Source organism: Ahaetulla prasina, chromosome 2 (assembly GCF_028640845.1).
Source record: "Ahaetulla prasina isolate Xishuangbanna chromosome 2, ASM2864084v1, whole genome shotgun sequence".
Classification (NCBI taxonomy): domain Eukaryota; kingdom Metazoa; phylum Chordata; class Lepidosauria; order Squamata; family Colubridae; genus Ahaetulla; species Ahaetulla prasina.
The window spans coordinates 266,833,957-266,852,770 of NC_080540.1; the positions used below are offsets into that span (position 1 = coordinate 266,833,957).

At 37.3% G+C, this 18,814-nt stretch overlaps 1 protein-coding gene across 1 annotated transcript in view; it reads right to left on the reverse strand.

Annotated features, from left to right (window-relative positions):
• Nucleotides 1-6,679: 6,679 nt before the first annotated feature.
• Nucleotides 6,680-18,814, reverse strand: part of ATG10 (autophagy related 10) — a 144,905-nt gene continuing 132,770 nt past the window's right edge. The window contains exons 6-8 of the mRNA XM_058168817.1: nt 10,915-11,012; nt 9,357-9,472; nt 6,680-7,569 (exon numbers count right to left, since the gene is read on the reverse strand). Of these exons, the coding sequence (XP_058024800.1) occupies nt 9,361-9,472; nt 10,915-11,012 (210 nt within the window). The 3' untranslated portion in view covers nt 6,680-7,569; nt 9,357-9,360. The remainder of the gene's footprint in view (nt 7,570-9,356; nt 9,473-10,914; nt 11,013-18,814) is intronic.

An 18,814-nucleotide genomic window follows, 5' to 3' on the forward strand; every position in this document is an offset into this window, starting at 1 on the left:
AGAGAGCACCAAGGACCGCACACTTCAAATTGCATTAACTTAGAAATGGATAGTCAGCCTCCTGTATAACATTTTTACAACAATCAAAGAGTTTATCTGTCATGACCTCAGACTCAGTCTCCAAAATAAGGATGGATCAAGTGCCACCAGGTGTTGCACCCCCTAATACAGAAGGTACCGAATCAAACACTGACACCCTCTCAGGTTCTTCTCAGCTAGTACTGATCCCTCTTGAGCCAAGGTGCCAAGAAGAACAGCACAAACCCCCTCAGCCAAGGAAATCCTGCATTTCATCAAAATAAGTGCCTTATGAGCAAGTGGGAAGACACTGGCTCTGCAAGCAAACTTAGTACCTCTTTATTAGCAATAGCGGAGCAAGGAAATCTTCGCCTGCGCACACTTGGTGGGGAAGAGGATTTAAACTGTGCAGAGATTGCCTTCTCTTGCTGAAAAGAACTTTGGTGCTTTGGGCACCCTTTCTGGCTATGTTTTTGACTGTGGCACATTCCTGACCAGGTTCCTGGCTCTTCTGTTGGTACTTTGCAACATATTGTGATTTTCTGATTATAGACTGACTTGATTATCTTCTCCTCAGCCTCTAGAAAGCTACCATGCACTCACATACTTCCCAATACTTACTTCCCAACACTTGTCGCTCCTGTCTGTTTGATGCCATCTCTTCCTGATGTCTTCATAAGCCTTGTTGTAAATGCTGGGCTCCAATCACTTATATCTCAGTTCTCCTCATATGTCCCATTGCTTCTTCCTCTTGGTTGCATTTTGATCAAGCTCCCTCCAAAATGTGTTCTCCCATCTAGTACCTCTGCAAGCACCACCACCCCAAATACCTGCATGTGCTTGCATTTTGCCTGCTAGTTGTATAAGTGCTTTCTTTCCTTTGCTGAAACCAGGAAATGAAACTATCATGCCCTGCTGCCACTTTTCTACTGATGGCTAAACAATGTCAATTCCTTCTTTCTTTCTTCCTAGGATTTAGATTTTGATTCCCTATTCATCCTCACTGACCTTTTCTAAAGTGATTGTGCTTGTATTAGGTAAATAGTGTGTTAATTCTGCAAAGCAGAGGAGTTCCCCTGACAACTTTTGAGCTCTGATTGGTTCAAGATTACTAAAAAAATCTACATAAAACAAGGCACAGGGAAATGGGATAAATTATGATGACACTTTTTAAATAAGTTTTTTATTTATAACATAACAAACACAAAACACATAACATACATTTCCTTTTTGCAACTGTTTCGTAGCGGTGATCTCCTAATATTTACATTTTCTCCCAATTCTCTTTATAATATTTATATCCTTCTTGTCCCATTATCCCTTATTACTCTATAATTCCTATCACTTATAATATTAAATTTGTACATTTTATACACTATCTTACATACATCTTGCACTTATTGTTTCTCCTTTCATCACTATTCATTTTTTTCTAGTCTCCAGGCACTTGTACCATTTATCCCATATTACATAATATTCTGTATCTTCCTTTTCTTTAATTTCTTTCGTTAATTTATCCATGATGACACTTCTTGTCTCATGGCTAGAAAGGTTCTCTATCCCTATAGGTCAGGGGTCTCCAATCTTGGTCCTTTTAAGACTTGTGGAAGCAAAGCTGGCTGAGGAACTCTGGGAGTTGAAGTCCACAAGTTTTAAAGGGACCAAGGTTGGAGACCCCTGCTATAGGAGATGACCATGCATTCCTGGAAACAAATGCAACTGCTTTAATGAGTTCAACATTTGCGCCTTTCATTTATTCTGCAGCTCTTCTATGTACTGAATCAAGTCCAAAGCACTGCATATATCCACTGAAGCTTTTGGGCATCTCAGATTTTCAGCGGTTTGCTTGATGAAAATTTTCTACTTTTTGGGATCATACCACCAGTGCAGTCTTCTTCTTTATGTTGCAACTCAAGATTACCTCAAGATTAAATTTTGTTCTCTGGTTCTGTATGTTTTTCTTTCTTCCCTCTTGTTATGCTCCCTGGTCAGTTGAACAATGCTTCAGTTACACCCACTGGCCAATAATACACAATCACTTTGCAGTGAATAAAGAGCAAAACTCTTTATTCAAAGATCAATATATTAGTTTCACATACCACCCAGCTTAGTTTTCTCTAGTAGCCCTGCGATGAAAATATACAAACCAATAATTTTCATTTTTATTGTTGCAAATTGCCAAAGGTCTTGCTTTCCTTAGCAACTGTAACCATAATCTTTGTTAGCCTCTTTATATTGTAGTCTCTGGGTTTAATTAGATACACTTTTGCATCACATTTTATTCAGTGATAATTCTTGTGCAAAATGTAAAGCCAATCATAATTCTAAACATCTCCCATTTTGCATTTTTATGCCACCCAAGAGGATAATATGTTTTCAAACTTTCACCTTTTCTTTTCATGCCAGCTCTTAATTCTTTATTTCTCTTATTATCTACTACAGTTACAGATAACAGCAAATTTTAATGTAGTTCAGTATTTCAAAATCAGAGAGAGGCTCTTAATGGTTGAACTACAAGTAGAAAGCTATTTGGCTAAAGGCATGCAGAATGAAAGCTGAAGCATAATCTAGCGTGACCACAAACTAATGTCCAGATTTTTGAGTTGGAGTTGTCAGAAATCTAACTGAAATTTAACTCGTATGAGCTGGTTTTGTTGAACCTTGTTTTGGTTTCAAATAAATGCATTTGTTAACACCATTTTGGGAAGAAATATTATAGTTAAGAACCTTAATGTTATGTTGAACTATATTTCTAAAACACGGACTCTGTCATCTCATTAAGAGCTTTGGGCTGCGCTAAGCCTGGAGCATGGAGAAGATGATGATTTTATATCATCAGATATAAACCTACCTTCCTGATTTTAAGAAATGAATCTAGGATTTGAGTCTATTAAAATTATCTCTGAAAAGTGAAGCAACATTTTCTATGCTCTACATTTAAAAATAAGCTTACAGACTAATTTAATTTATATTACTATTGATAGTTATTATAAAGGTATTTTTTCTTTCCCTTAATTGCTTTTATTTTTTGTCATGTTTATTTTAAGCACCGTAATAATATACTTAGGTTCATTTTGTTCACTGTATAACCATCATTTATCTATTTCTCCCCTGCTGGTGCTATAGTTTTATTGTATTTCACTATTAATTTTTAAAGTTAAAAAATAGACATCAAACTCACTTTTGATAATTAGTTCCTGGGGCCTGAGGCTACTAATAATATTTTATTAATAATACTGTGAATATGTTTTAGCTGGCATTTAATATGCATTTTCTCTTCAGCCATCAACATAGTATGGAACCACATACACAAATGTTTAGATGTTATTATCATCTTGTTTTGTTTTTTCTCTTTTCTGAGCAATTGTCCCTTTTGCCTCCTCTTTGTGAAGGAGATGGGCAGTTTCAAAATTTGTTAAATAAATAAAATATAAAATTCGGGTGGTTTGGCAGTCCAATATATATAGCACAGTGATAAGATGTCTTTGATAACAGTTTATATATTTTTGTACTTCACCTAGGAATGAATTAATATTTCTTCCTGTGCACACTGAACTATTGTACAGAAAAAGTTAACCGACTGTTTACAGGAAGACAGTTAATTATGTTTACTGACAGCTTAATTGTTGACAATTAACTTTTGCATTGTAAGTTGCCTTTTATATAATTGCTGCACAATATGTCTAGCAGAATTAGACCAAAGGCCTCTCTAGTCTATCATTTTGTGTCCCATAATGGGCAAACATAGGAATTCAGAAAGCTCATAAACAAGGACCAGCAGTAACAATCTACCACACCAATTGATATTTAAGCCCATACGGGTCATAATTTCAGAGATGACAAATAGCCATTGAGATGATAAGCCACTGATTTGTCTGACCCAACATTAATTTGTCCAATCTCTTTTTGTACAAAAATGAAAGTGCTTCTTTTTTCAGTCCCCTGCATTTACTTTTAATGAGAGTGGGAATATATTTTCTATTCCTGTTTCTTTAAAACCTTTTTAAATCTGCTTCTGCTGCAAGCTAAAAATCCTAGAGGTTTTAATATTTCATCTTAGCAGAGTTTTCTATACTTCAGTTTTCACTTAATTTTATTTTATAGTGACCATAACACTATACAGCAGGGGTGTCAAACTCAAGGCCCAGGGGCCAGATCCAGCCCGCAGGGTGCTTAGATTTGGCCTGCGGGGCCACCCTAGAAACAACAAAGGAGCAACCCGTGGTGCCTCTTGCCAGTGAAAATGGAGCTTGGGAGGGCTGCGTAGAGTTTGTGCTGGCAGAGGGTTGCAGGAGGCTGTCCCAGCCAAAAATGGAGCTCGGAAGCCCATTTTGTCTGGCAGAGTGCTCAGGCCACCAGACACCTCCGACATGAATGACGTCAAACTGGCCACGCCCACCCTGGCTCCCAAGGTCAAACACAACACTGATGTGGCCCTCAATGATGCAGCCCTTCCACAGCAAGGAAGATAAAGCAGAAATGGTTAAATTGATTGTTTTATTCAAAGAGGAAAATATATTTAATTATGTTTTCTTTTTAGATATCTTCTGGAATTTTGTGCTTGGGGTAAAAAAAAAATGAAACTTTGACTTTTGTCAATTAGATAAATTTGTTGTTATAGAAATGGCTAATTATATACTGATTATATACTGTACATACTGTAAAAGTAAAAAGTTGAGGCTATAATATTATCTTGTACTGTGCTAAAGAAAATTGGAAGTCCACACTTTTTTCTTTCTTCCCTTGTACCTCATATTTTCTTTCCTGCCCTCTTTAATTTCCTATTTATAATTTTTTTTGTATTTTATACATTGATGAAACCATAAAAGTCATGAGATAAAAACATTCATAAATATTAGCATATACGTGTATTTTGTATTTCTATATTGAACAAATAGTGGAATAGATCAACAAATTAATCATTGGTTAGATACTGTACAGCTATATATCATATTGTATATATTGACCTCTATGATTAGAATCTGTATTTTTCTGAATGATGGCTATTAACTAAAAAAATATTTCTACTAAGATGCCTTCATGGATCTTTAACAGAAACTGGCAAAATTAAGTAGTGTATTTCTAGAGGATGATTCTTAGTCTTGTACTAGTATTAAAATAGAAATGTTCTGGATACTTTCCTTGCATTTACTGAAATATGCATCATTTTTCCTCAGCGCTCTGTCTTAAATTCTAGCACCATACAGTGAAACATTAACTCTATTAAGCAACCAGGAATGGAATTTTTGCAATGGAATTTTTGCAATCTGGTGGCAATTTACTGATAGACCCAACTTAAAGTACTAAGCTTGCCATGTTATCATGATATAAATTCTGCCATTAAAAATAGTTAAACAGGCTCAAGTACATTAAATAATTATAGGTTAAATAATTACATAATTAAATATTATAATTATTTTATACAATAAAATGTAAAATTAAGATACCAGGTGATATTCAGACAACATGCCTCCTGAATATATAAGAATCCAAATAAGAGTAGAGTCACTAACATGAGAAATTTTATTTCATTTTTGTTATATGGTATATATTTAGATCAAAGGAATGAAAACATGGCTTTTAAGACTAAGTTGGTATCACAACTCTTAGTTGCCTTCTATGTGTTTTAATATGGTAGTGCACATATACATGAACAGACAGACAACACAAGACTCAGTTTAAAAATGCAAAGTTATAACATCAAACAAAATTATTAAACTGCACTGTAGCTATTTTAAAGGATGCAAAATAATATATATTTAATAATTAGGAGATATTTTAAAATATTTTAAATAGTAAGCTTTACATGTATTTGTTTTCTATAACAAAATATAAAAATAAAAAATTGAAGAAAAATGAAAAGGGCATGGAAATTATATGGATATTATATTAGAGTATAATATTTCTCATACTAATATTATGGTACCATTTATATGAAATCTATTTAATCTCTGCTTCCTGTAGATGAGGAAAAGGCATAAAGCTAAGAACAAGCCCCAAGTCTTCACTGTACCCTATAAATTACCTCAATACATCCTAATATTATGAAAGAAGCTAAAGTAATGAATTGTCTTTTTAATTATCAAAACACATTGAGCTTTTGAAAATTAACTTGTAATCGGAATAGTACAATATTGGAATATCGACACCATTTACTATAATAAGAAATAGGCAGATTTTGTTGACAACTGATACTATTCTAATGGAAATGAAAACCAAGTGGAAGGCACATACTATGCTAGGGTGCATCTCAGAGAAATAATTGACATTAATCAGGCAGCGACTAATTAAATAAGATAATTGAAATAAAAACCTGGCCATTTTCTGCTAATTGGTTTCATACATCGACTGCTAATTAACCTCTTGAAAGAGTAAGCCACAACCATACATAAGCATGTGTGTGCATGTCTAGATTGTTGTAGGCATGAAACAGACTTGTAAATAAAACCATGGAACTCATAATGTAAACTTTTCAGCACAGTTTATCTTTATGCAACTCTGCTAAAAAGAAAATCAGCTGGAAAAAATCAGAAAACAAAGATACATGTTATTTAGAGGACTTAAATTTCAGATGGTTTGGATTGGGCTATTACATATACTACTTTTTTCTAAGTCCAACGTTTTTCTTTAAAGAAATAGCATACAGAAAGACAAGTAGGTGTGAAAGCAGCTGCCATTTTATTTATGAGAATGACATCCAGACATAGTAACAGATTCTTTTCAAAGCCAATTTTGATCCCTTAGGCACTTTCCTCCAGGTCTGGGTTATTTCTGGTATGGGACCTAGGCTACGACATTTGATTGATGGACCATAAATTATAAGTTGGTGAAAAAGCTGCATCCCTTACTGCATTTTTATACCAAAATTCTTCATTTCTACAGGAAGAGGAAAGACACTTGAAAAAATAAAATTGCCACCGTGATATAAAATTGGTCATAAGTCATACAAAACATTAGCCTTTCTCAATATATTATAATGCTTATAAATAGAAGCTATAGCCAATAATAATTTTCTTTATGTATGCACCGGCTTATTAACATTCTGTATGATTACATTTCATACTAAATCTTCAAAAGAAGAATGTTAAGTTATATTATCAGCTTTGCTCATGAGTCCTGCAGCAAGGCAACTGTTCACACAAATTATTCCTTTTCATTAATTTGCATAAGCTCTAACAGCAGTCAAGATAGAGAAATGGTTATAACTATTACTGGTTTCAGATATTTTTGGCAATTGCTTATGTTCTTTCTATGATTTGAATCACTTGTCCAGATGTTGCTCCAATATAGTCCTCTTACTTGTTTTGGGGAGGAATATCTTTTCCCCCACTTATCACAGTCAAAGACATTATAATATGAATAAATATTTGTATCCCGATGGCATCATGTATCCTGACTGAAATGAAAACTTATTTGTAAACTGGATGTTCATTAGACTATATCAATGCAATATGGTCTCCACTGTTGTATTATTCTTAGCTCCAAGCATAAGTTAAATTACAAGGCTTGTGACACTTTGGTGACACCCAAATCCATATTTTTGTCCATAATCTGAAATAACAATGAAAAAGAAATCAGAAATTATGGTTTGAATGAGATCAAAATGTAAACATGAAGAAAATGATGAATCTAAACTAATTTTGCTTTTATTTTTTCTTTGATTATTAGAATAATTACCCTTAGCATTTAAAAACAGTTTCTCACTGCATAAATATGTAAGACAAATAACTATCACCAAAAACATACTCTGAAAAAAAGAAGCAATTTTAGATTCGCTAGATACAGCTATCACTTCAACATGTATTTGTTTTTCCTGGACAAAAATATAGCATGTGAAGGATCCTTCCATATTCATTTATTTTATTACAATTTGCATCCTAGATTTTATTCTTCTTAAGTGAGACCAATCTTATTAGTCATAGTCATAAGTACTGTGTCATAAGTAACAATCATATATAACATGGGAAAGAAATTTTTTCTATAGAGAAACAGGGAAAATATTCCAGTTTCTCAACTATAGTGAAAATTATCTCTAATTTAATCTGCACCAAGTGTTCACACAAAGACAATCAATGTATAGTATTCTGAAGAACAGTGTAGAATCAATGGAAAGATACAAAATATAGTATATAAGCCATATAATAAAAATAAACGCAACAAACTCAGGAGCTCACTTTTTAGAAAAACCGTACTCCCATTTTAGATATAGATGATGTTGTATGCTTCCCCCTCTGTTGAGAGAGGGCTGTTCAGTTTTGACATAGATGGCCTCCTTGACCTTTCACTTACCCTTTAGTTTGAAAGAGGGGTCAAAGAGGCCATCTATGTCAAAATTGAACAGCCCTCTCTCAACAGAAGGAGAGGGATATGACATTATCTATCTCCAGTCTATAGTCCTTTCAACAGTTCCAAGAAGGCTCCCCACCCATTTGCACTACTCAGGTGACCCTAACAACACAGATAAACCTCCAGGGGGCCTCAACAGCTCTCTTTAAGAATGCAAATGACCAGCTGTCTGCAAGGAGTATAAATCTTTCCATTCCCCACCATCCAGAGCTGAAGAATCAGAGTCAGAGCTGAAGAAGCTTCTTGGATAAGAAGTGAAACATTTCCAAGAAAAACAAAACAGTTCAGTTGCTTCTTGAAAAAGCATCTTTGGGACATTTCTGGCCTTTTGAAAGTTTGAATAGTTGGCTTTTCCAATTGGCCTGGGGACCGAATGACGGTTATTTGTATCATACTGGAGATGGCTGATAGACTGAGATAAGACTCCACTTCCATCTCATTTACATCTTGCTCCGTTCCTTCCCATCTTTGATGATTTTTAATCATTTTTAATGTTAATATTTATTTTAATATTTTATCTTATTGTTTTTACTTATTTGTAAGTCGTCTAGAAGGGACGCGGTGGCTCAGGGGCTAGGACATTGAGCTTGTTGATCGAAAGGTCGGCAGCTGGGTGGTTCGAATCCCTAGTGCTGCCATGCAATGGGGTGAGCTCCCGTTACTTGTCCCAGCTTCTGCCAACCTAGCAGTTTCGAAAGCACATGAAAATGCAAGAAGAAAAAATAGGGACCACCTTTGGTGGGAAGGTAACAGCATTCTGTGCACCTTTGGTGTTGAGTCATGCTAGCCACATGACCACAGAGACGTCTTCGGACAGCGCTGGCTCTTCGGCTTTGAAACAGAGATGAGCACTGCCCCTAGAGTCGGCAACTAGCACGTATGTGCGAGGGGAACCTTTACCTTTACCTTAAGTCGTCTAGAGCTGCCCCTTGTGGAGATGAATGGCATAAAAATTCAATAAATAAATAAATAATGACATCCTTATATTTTACCTCTTTAATCAGCACCTGTAGTCTCGTCCAAAGTGGCTTTTGCATAACTCAAAGGCATATGGAGACCCACAACTGGGCCAACAACACTCAACCATGAAATAATGTAGTTTGTATGCCTACAAAGAAAAAAGAAAATGCACATTTCTATTTAGAGGAACAGTAATGAAATATTTCAAATATCTTTGAAAGTTGGGCACTAGTTTTATTAAAATATAGATATAAAATATAAATATAAAATATAAATATAAAAAAGAGTATTTTGTAAAATGATTTACATTATTGGCAATTCTAACCTTCCAGTACAGTGTATTTTGAGACAGACACAGTTGCTGGACATCTCTGCAGAGGATGAATTAATTGCAAGAGGTACCACCATATACTCTTTTAGTTGGTGATTGTGAAATTGTTTTACTGCAATTGTTTATACTTTAAATTAAGTATAAGAAGACAATTCAACTTGGGGGTGGGGGAGGGTGTTTCTAAAAAAAATCCCATTTTAAATAAGAAAAGCTGCAAAAATTGTAAATGAAATTCAACAGATCTGAAACATACAAGGAACCTATAATGTAATAAAAGCACAAAGTTGCATATTATTGAAAACTCTTTTAGAAAGGAATGTTGGAAAGATTGTTTAAAGTCCATAGTAATGGACTTTGATGAATTTTAAAAAGCATCAAGTTATTTGTAAAGTAACTGAAGTAAATGGACGACCTGACAGTGATCTGAGAGTATAGCTTATTTTCTTCTCACATTTCTCTATTTTAGGCATTCAACTGAATTTTTTAGCGTTTGAGAAATATGAGAAAGCTCAAATTCTCAACCCTGAACAACAGTAGGACTGAACTGCTACCTGCAAAAATAACAAAGAGGGGAATTGTAGTTGGTGGCTCCCTACTATCAGAACCAGATTATAGTCAAACACATCTCTTGAAACTAAGAAAACAGACTTTAATCAATACAAAGCAATAATAGGTGGCAGACAAAGAAAATGGGAAGATGCTCAAACCCCAATTGTAACTTTGTAAATTTAACAAAGAAAAAGAAAAATAGCAGAAGCCAGTGTAGCTGCATAAAACTGTTAGTGACAATCTGGAAAAAGAAGACATATATAACAGATAAGGACATTAAGTGAGGTCACTAAGATAGAATGTGTACTAGTATTCTAGATTTGTAGAAATAATACCAAGGAAAGAAAGATCAGAATGTGTTAAACCAGCAAAGAACAGAAAGCAAAAATCAAGCTGCTCAAACTAAAGCACAAGAAAAAGAAACACTATCCAGTTAGTCCTTGACTTACAACCATTCATTCAGCAACTGTTTGAAGTTATGACAGTGGAACTATATGAACTATGAACTATGAAACTATAAGAATTATATACTGGTTCAGACAATAAGTTTAGGAATTAGCACCTTATTTTGTAACCTCCACCCCAACCTCTCGCAGGTATAGAAAACATGTATGGTTCTTTGGCAATAGTTCATCACCAAAAATACACTATTGATTTTTTTAATGAAATATTTAAGGTGGGGTTTGAGAATGTACACTGGTATTACTCACTTTTTTTGTTTTCGTAAATTGGATAATATTGAAGACATAAATTCGTTTGTCCGGCAGGGATGAAGTACAAAGAAAGGTTGACCAAGTAATGGATGTTCCTGAAAAGAAGTGATCTGGTTAACTCTGTAAATGCATTTTTAGTGTACAAAATTGTTTATAGTTCACAAGTTGTCCCATAATAATTTTATAAAATATACTTTTTTCAATGAATGGAAATGAAGTGAAATTGAATTATCCAAGATCATCTAATAAGAGGAGTCCCCAACTCCTAGGCCTGGGCCCACTAGTGGGCTGAAGCCTGTTCAGAACTGGCCTGCGCAAGTGGTGGGCAAGAGCGTGTGCGCAGCTCTACTTGCATGAACAGCAGGTGCTTGTGTGAACGACAGGCACATGTGCAAGACATGGGCACTTGCGCTCACGTGCGAAGCTCCACTTGTGCAAGTGTATCTACCACTCGCATGTAACCATCCCCTCTCCCCTATCTGCTGGGCTGCCAAGCCGGAAAGGAACCGGTCAGTCCTAGAGGAGATCAATACTGACTGCTCTTTAGAAGGCCAGATTCTGATGATGAAACTCAAATACTTTGTCCACCTAATGAGCAGGAAGGACTCACTGAAGAAGAATCTAATGCTGGGAAAGTTTGAGGGCAAAAGAAGGGGACAACAGAGAATGAGGTGGCTGGATGGAGTCACTGAAGCAGTCGGCGTGAGCTTGGACTATGGGGGACGGTGGAGGGCAGGAAGGCCTGGAGGAAGTTGTCCATGGGATCGGGATGGGTTGGACACGACTTTGCGACTAACAACAACAAAAATTTCCAAATACACAACATTCTAAATCATTTTTAAAAAACGTCACACAAGAAAGTAATGCCAGGACAGGAGTGGGCAGGATATGCATAAAATGTTAAAATAAGAATAATTACGAAAATAATTTCCAAGCTACATTTTTTCCTTCTCTTTGTATTAGAAAAAGGATTTGCAGAGATGAATAAATTTAACTCTGAATATAAATGATTTACTGTTCTTTTTCAGGCCAGACCTACTGCTAAGTGCTAAACCAATATTGGTGTTATTGAAATTGTATTAGTCATAATTGGGCTTGGCAATCAAAATTTACATTTGGCTCATAAACATTTTGATTATGTTCCTGTAGTTTGGTAGCACTAACAAAATAAACTTTGCTACTTTGTCACCATCCTTTTTCACATAATGTTTTTAAATTGGACCCCCGAAAAGCATAGCAGTGATAAATATAATTTAACAGAGTGATGAGAATAAAAAATACAACTGTAATCATATATTTAAGATGAATTTAATGTATTTAAGGTAATCTTGGCTATATGTAGGATTACTATTTTTACATTTACCAGCTTACATTAGCATCGGACTATTGCATGTTATTTTTTTTACAAATCAAATGCTCTTTTATTTCTGAAGATATACGATGAAAATGATTTTCATATCTGTCTTATGCTATCTGGAAATGGCCAACATATGATTTTCTTTCAAAAAGAGGGCTTTGAAAATATTTACAGACCCCTCACATCCTGGACATAAACTGTTTCAACTCCTACCTTAAAACGACGCTATAGAGCACTGCACACCAGAACATTTAGACCCAAGAACAGTTTTCCCCCGAATGCCAAAACTCTGCTAAACAAATAATTCCCTCAACACTGTCAAACTATTTACTAAATCTGCACTACTATTAATCTTCTCATCATTCCCATCACCTATCTCCTTCCACTTATGACTGTTAACTTTATTGCTTGTATCCTTATGATTTATACTGATATTGTTTCCTGACTGCTTATTTGTAGCCTATGACTATCAAGTGTTGTACCTTGATGAAGGTATCTTTTCTTTTATGTACACTGAGAGCATATGCACCAAGACAAATTCCTTGTGTGTCCAATCATACTTGGCCAATAAAAATTCTATTCTATTCTCTGTAGTGGTGGAGACAGCAGCCAGGAATGGGTTGTACTTGTCTGTTCAGATTGGAGGACTGAGACTGCTAAAGCTGATAAAACCCCGCCTCCTGTTGCCAGGAACCCAGCTTTTGTCTCAGTTCTCCTGGACAGACGTGTCGTGAGTTTTTCCCATTCTTAAATTGCAAGGAGCTTTCTGACTTTATTTTAAGTTTCATTTTTATTTTATTGGGAATTGGAGCCCCTTCTTCTGGCTGGGGTTTAGACTATGGCTGGGGTTGGGGTGTCTCCGCTGTCTGCAGAACTATTTTTATCCAGTCTGCTTCAATCCTGTTGAGCTGCAGGCGTTCTGGGATTATTTTAGAGGAGTGTGAGCGCCCCCAAAGACAGTGGAGACTTGGATAGTGGAATTTTACACTTCCCAGCCCAGTTGGGGCAACGTTTTAGCGTTTGCCCAGGGCTTGCCTGGTGGTGGCTTAATTTTTCCTTAATCTCACCACCTGGCTGTTTACAATAGCTGTGGAGCTTTCCACTCCCATTCAGAATCTCCAAATGGAGAGGAACCAGGTCCATCAGGTAGCGGACCTTCCAAGGCTCCGTCAGCTAGGAGTGGTCGTTCTTCCTGCCATAACCCCAAATCAGTCTTGGCTTCTAGCTGTTCTAAGCCAGCCTCCAAGGCTTCTCTACGAGATGAACAGAGGCGGGATCAAACAATAAAGAAAATTTGCAGCAAGACTGTTTCTTCCTTGGCTGCTTCTGCAATGGCTGCTCCGGCTCCTGTTACCCTGGCTGGGGTGTCTGCTCAGGAAAGTGCAGTGATAGAGTCACCTGGACAGATTTCCTTGCAGAGCTGTCCTGTTGTTATCCCTACAGCTGCATTGTGGTGGGGATCCCTTTCTCCAGCCATTCAATCTGAAAGCGAGGCTCTGGCTATTACTTCTGGACCTGAACCTCAATCTGCTCTGGCCACTGAGACTCCTGGAGTTAGCCAGGAGACAGGTCATCAAGTACCCTTACCTGATAATATTCAGGCTATTATAGCCCAAACTATTCAACAGAGTTTATTATCCAGCTTTCATCTGTCAGGTAGGGCTCCTTCTATTCAATCAGCTATGTCTGTTGTTGAGGACGATCCTGAGATTGAAGAGTTTCAATCCCATGCGGGCATGGATTCACCATCTCACTCTATGGTGAGTTATCCTTCCTTTATGGAAGACGTTGCACATGGAGATCCAGATCTATCTGAGGATGAGGGCTTATCCCCAGAACAACTGGCATTTATAGGACTTTTTTCTCCTAATCTCTTTAAGTCGTTACTTTTCAAGACCACCAACGTGACACAACTAGACGCTCCAGCTGACCAGTCTGAGGCCTCATCTTCCAAGGGTACTTCTGATCCCCTTTTCTCGGAACCAGAATGATCTTTAGAGGCAGTTCCTGTTTTATTTTATTTATTTTATTTTATTAAATTTTTATACCGCCCTTCTCCCGAAGGACTCAGGGCGGTGTACAGCCAGAAATAAAATACAAGATATATACAGTTAAAACGAATTAAAATGTAGCAGAATTACAAAAACGGCTGATAGTTAAAATTAACTATCCTCGTCTCTTTGCGGATGTTGTCAAACGTCAATGGTTTTCTCCTGGATCTTCCACTCTCCCTTCTTCCACTGACAAACATTTTTTCAACGTTGGTACCGATTTGTCTTCCATTCTGCAGACCCCTTCAGTAGATGCACCTGTTGCTACCTTAGTGTCTTCTTCGATTCCAGGTCAACCAGAGGAAGACCTACACCCAGAGGATAAGCAGGCAGAGCTGTCTCTTCAGAGGGCGCATCAAGGGTCTGCTTGGGCTATTTGTTCTGCATCTTCAGCCTCCTTCTTCAACAGGGCCACTCTACTGTGGCTTCGCCAATTGCAAGGAAAACTTCCTGCTGATGATACCAGAATTCATCAAGATCTGAACAAGATTATTGCTGCAGTCCAGTTTTTGGCTGATGCCACCTTGCATTCTATGCGCTTTGCCTCCAGATCTATGGCTTCAGCTTTAACAGCTCATTTACTCTGGTTGCGTCATTGGCAAGAGGACGCTCGCCATAAGTGAAGCTTGGCTTCTGCTCCTTTCACTGGAGGATCCTTATTTGGTGCTGCATTAGACCCTCTCCTAGTTGAGACCAAGGACAAGAGGAAGGTTTTACCTACCATTCATCTGAGAGGGGAAGCCCGGTTTAACCCGATTTCCCATCAGTCTTCCTTTCAAGGTTATGATTGGGGGCAGGCTCTAATAGGTTTCAGGGTTCATTCAGCCAAAGGCAGAGGGGGTCCCAGGATAGGAGTTCCCGGGGTAGAACCCTTTCAGCAAAGCAGCCCTTTCAAGGAGGAGGCGGTCGTTCCTTTCGATGCCATCACTAAGTGCAGTGTTGACACTCCTATTGGTGCAGAACAATGGGACATTATTACCTCAGATTCTTGGATCAGAAAAACAATTCAATATGGTTTAGCTCTGGAATTCATCATCATTCCTCCGACCTTTTTTATCTAATGGCCCTTGTCCAAAGATAAGGACAGACGGACCCTCATGGAGTTGGCAGTTCGCCACCTCCTGGAAATTAAGGCTATTCAACAGGTTCCGGGGAATCAGTTGGGACAGCAATTTTACTCCCATGTGTTTTTAGTCACCAAATCATTGGGAGGATGGAGACCTATTCTAGATCTCAAAAGATTGAACCGTTTTCTGGTATATCGCAAGTTCAAGATGCACTCGCTGTGATCTATCCTTGATGGCGTCCAAAAGGGCGACTTCCTTGTTTCTGTTGACCTCACTGAGGCTTATTTACATATTCCTATTCTTCCCGATCATCATACGTTTCTTAGATTTTTTTTAATTTTTTTAATTTTTATTTGAATTTATATCCCGCCCTTCTCCAAAGACTCAGGGCAGCTTACATTGTGTAAGGCAATAGTCTCATCCTATTTGTATATTTATATACAAAGTCAACTTATTGCCCCCCCAACAATCTGGGTCCTCATTTTACCTACCTTATAAAGGATGGAAGGCTGAGTCAACCTTGGGCCTGGTGGGACTTGAGCCTGCAGTAATTGTAATTGCAGGCAGCTGTGTGTTAATAACAGGCTGCATTAGCCTGGTGAGCCACTTCCCAGCCCCCATTTTGTTATGGGGTAAGCATTATCAATATAGGGCTTTACCCTTCGACCTGTCATCAGCCCCTAGGACCTTTACTAAGATCCTAGCCACCTTGGCGGCACATATCAGAGCCATACCGGTCCGTCTCTACTGTTATCTTGATGACATTTTGATTTTGTCACCTTCTGTTTTTCAGGCCAAGGTAGATCTCTAAATCACAGTTCAGATTCTCACTGCTCATGGTTTCTCTATTAACATGGAGAAGAGTCATCTGACTCCTTCGAACCGTCTGCTTCATTTAGGAGCAGTTATTGTCTCTATTGAGGGGTAGAGTGTACTCTATTGAGGGTAGAGTGAATAGCCTTAAGGCACTGTCTCTCAGGATTCAGGTGGAGCATAGAGTATCATTATTGATGTTATCTCAGCTCCTGGGCAAGATGATCTCATCCATAGCCATTGTTCCTTGGGCCAGTTTACATGCTAGAGATCTACAATGGTTCCTTTTGCCGGCGGAAGCAACTCTTTCACCAGAGTTCAGGTTTCATCTGACGGCACACTCTACTCGTAGTGCAGCTACTTCGGCGGCGTGGGCTACTCAAGCTTTGTTGTTAGAGGTTTGCAGAGCTGCAACCTGGACTTCACCTTCTCCTTTCATTAAACACTACAAGATTGACAAGTTTGCCTCGGCTGAGGCAGCTTTTGGACGTAGGGTGTTGTAGCAGGTGATCACATCAGAAGCAATTGCTGCCCAGCCCGGTCCCTCCCACTCTTAGGAACACTGAACTTTGATATGTCCCATTCCTGGCTGCTGTCTCCACTACTACGGAGAAGGGGCATTGGGACTTATCTGACATGCACCTTCTCGTTGAGTGGAGATAGCAGCCAGTCCCACCCTGTTTCGGTCTGGTGTTGTTGACTAATAAATCTGTTTTGTTTTCTCTGACACATCGAGTCTGCTTCTTCGCCTTTGCCTAAAGCTGGGTTCCTGGCAACAGGAGGCGGGGTTTTATCAGCTTTAGCAGTCTCAGTCCTCCAATCTGAACAGATGAGTACAAACCATTCCTGGCTGCTGTCTCCACTCAACAAGAAAGTGCGTGTCAGGTAAGTCCCAATGCCCCTTCTATTCTAGATGTTCATGAATTTCAACTCTTATCAAACATAGTCGACTAGAAATTAAAATTTTCTTAACTTATAGCTCTATATTTAAACTCTGAAACACTGAAAGATTTGGAAAAAAACAAGTCAGTCAGTGAGACAAATTTATCATCTTTAATTTTGTGCAAAATATGATGTAAAAATGAATTTATAAGGATATGCAATATAGTGCAAAAATATACACTGAAACTATAACATTTACCAAACTGAAGAAGATAGAATATTAAATAAGTTTTAGGTTCCTTTTACTTTAATCCTGTAGATCCCAACTATAAATTCATGCAAAGATATTACCATCTGTTACTCATATAAATGAACTGATGTCATTTTTCCTTATGAAATAAGTGCCAAACTGAAAAAAAAATACCCTTTACTATTGCATCAGAAAAACTTAAAAAAACTTGTTGCAAAGACAGATTTCTGGAAAAGAACCAAGTCTTGTAACTGGTAATAAAATTTTGATTATCAAAATTATATCCATTATCTATTATGAATTATGTAGTATCAAATGAATATCAACTCTTAGTGAAAAAATAGAGATAATTTTTCTAGGTTCAGATATCCCCAACCTGATCCTTCAGGTCTTCTAAAGATATACATACTGCTATGATAATAAAGTCCATCCATCTTGATACATTTCCTATAATGATAGTTTTTTTCTAGAGAGATAGGTCTTTTCATAATATATCGAAATATGATAATTTGTCCTGGTCATTTGTGCCTTGAGTGACAAGCCTCGATTGATTTTTGTTTCTTTGATACCCATATATTCTCAGAATCTCCTTCACCACAAAAGTTCAAATGCATCAATAGACTTTCTATCAAACTTCTTCAAAGACCCACTTTGCTTCTATAGTCTCACAGGCAAAATCATTGCTTGTGCAAGACTGATCTTTGTAAGTATAGACAGATGACAGCATCTGAATAGCATTTTATGTTCTCATACCAAGCATTAGTGTGTATTTTTTTGGTGCCACTTCTTTTACTCTTAACAGTCCATCCAAAAGAGCAGAAACTAACTACCATTTCAGTAACTTCATTGTCAAATATATGACTGCCTGCTATACCTGTTATGTTTGCTTTTCTTAAGATTAAATATAATCTTATCCCCATATTTTCTCTGCGCTCAACTTCTATTATAAGGGACTGGAATCAGAGGAGAATCATTAGCAATACCACAGGTTATTGATGTTTCCTCCTCCAATTTTAAAGTCATATTCATCTTCTTGCAATCAGAGAATATAGGCTGAATGAATGAGTGAATGGAATGGTAAACAAGGAGGAGAGAATATATAGCATTTTTTCACTCCTTTGCCAATCTAGAGCAAAGACATATTGCCATGTTCTGCCTGGACTCTCGCTTTTGCCTATATATTTCAGGTGAGTGACACATACATTTAATAAATAAATATATAAACTATAGGTTTTGCATGAATACATTGATAAATTCTGGGACCCTGATTTTTTAAGGATATTTCACTCACTGTCATGATAAATACAATCAAAGGCCTTTCTATAACCAACGAAGTCCATATTGTCAGGCACAAATGACCAAATCCACACAGAGTTCAAGGTAATTAAATGAATAACAGAATCGGAAGGGACCTTGGAGGTCTTTTAGCCCAACCCCCTGGCTCAGGCAGGAAACTCTACACCATTTCAGACAAATG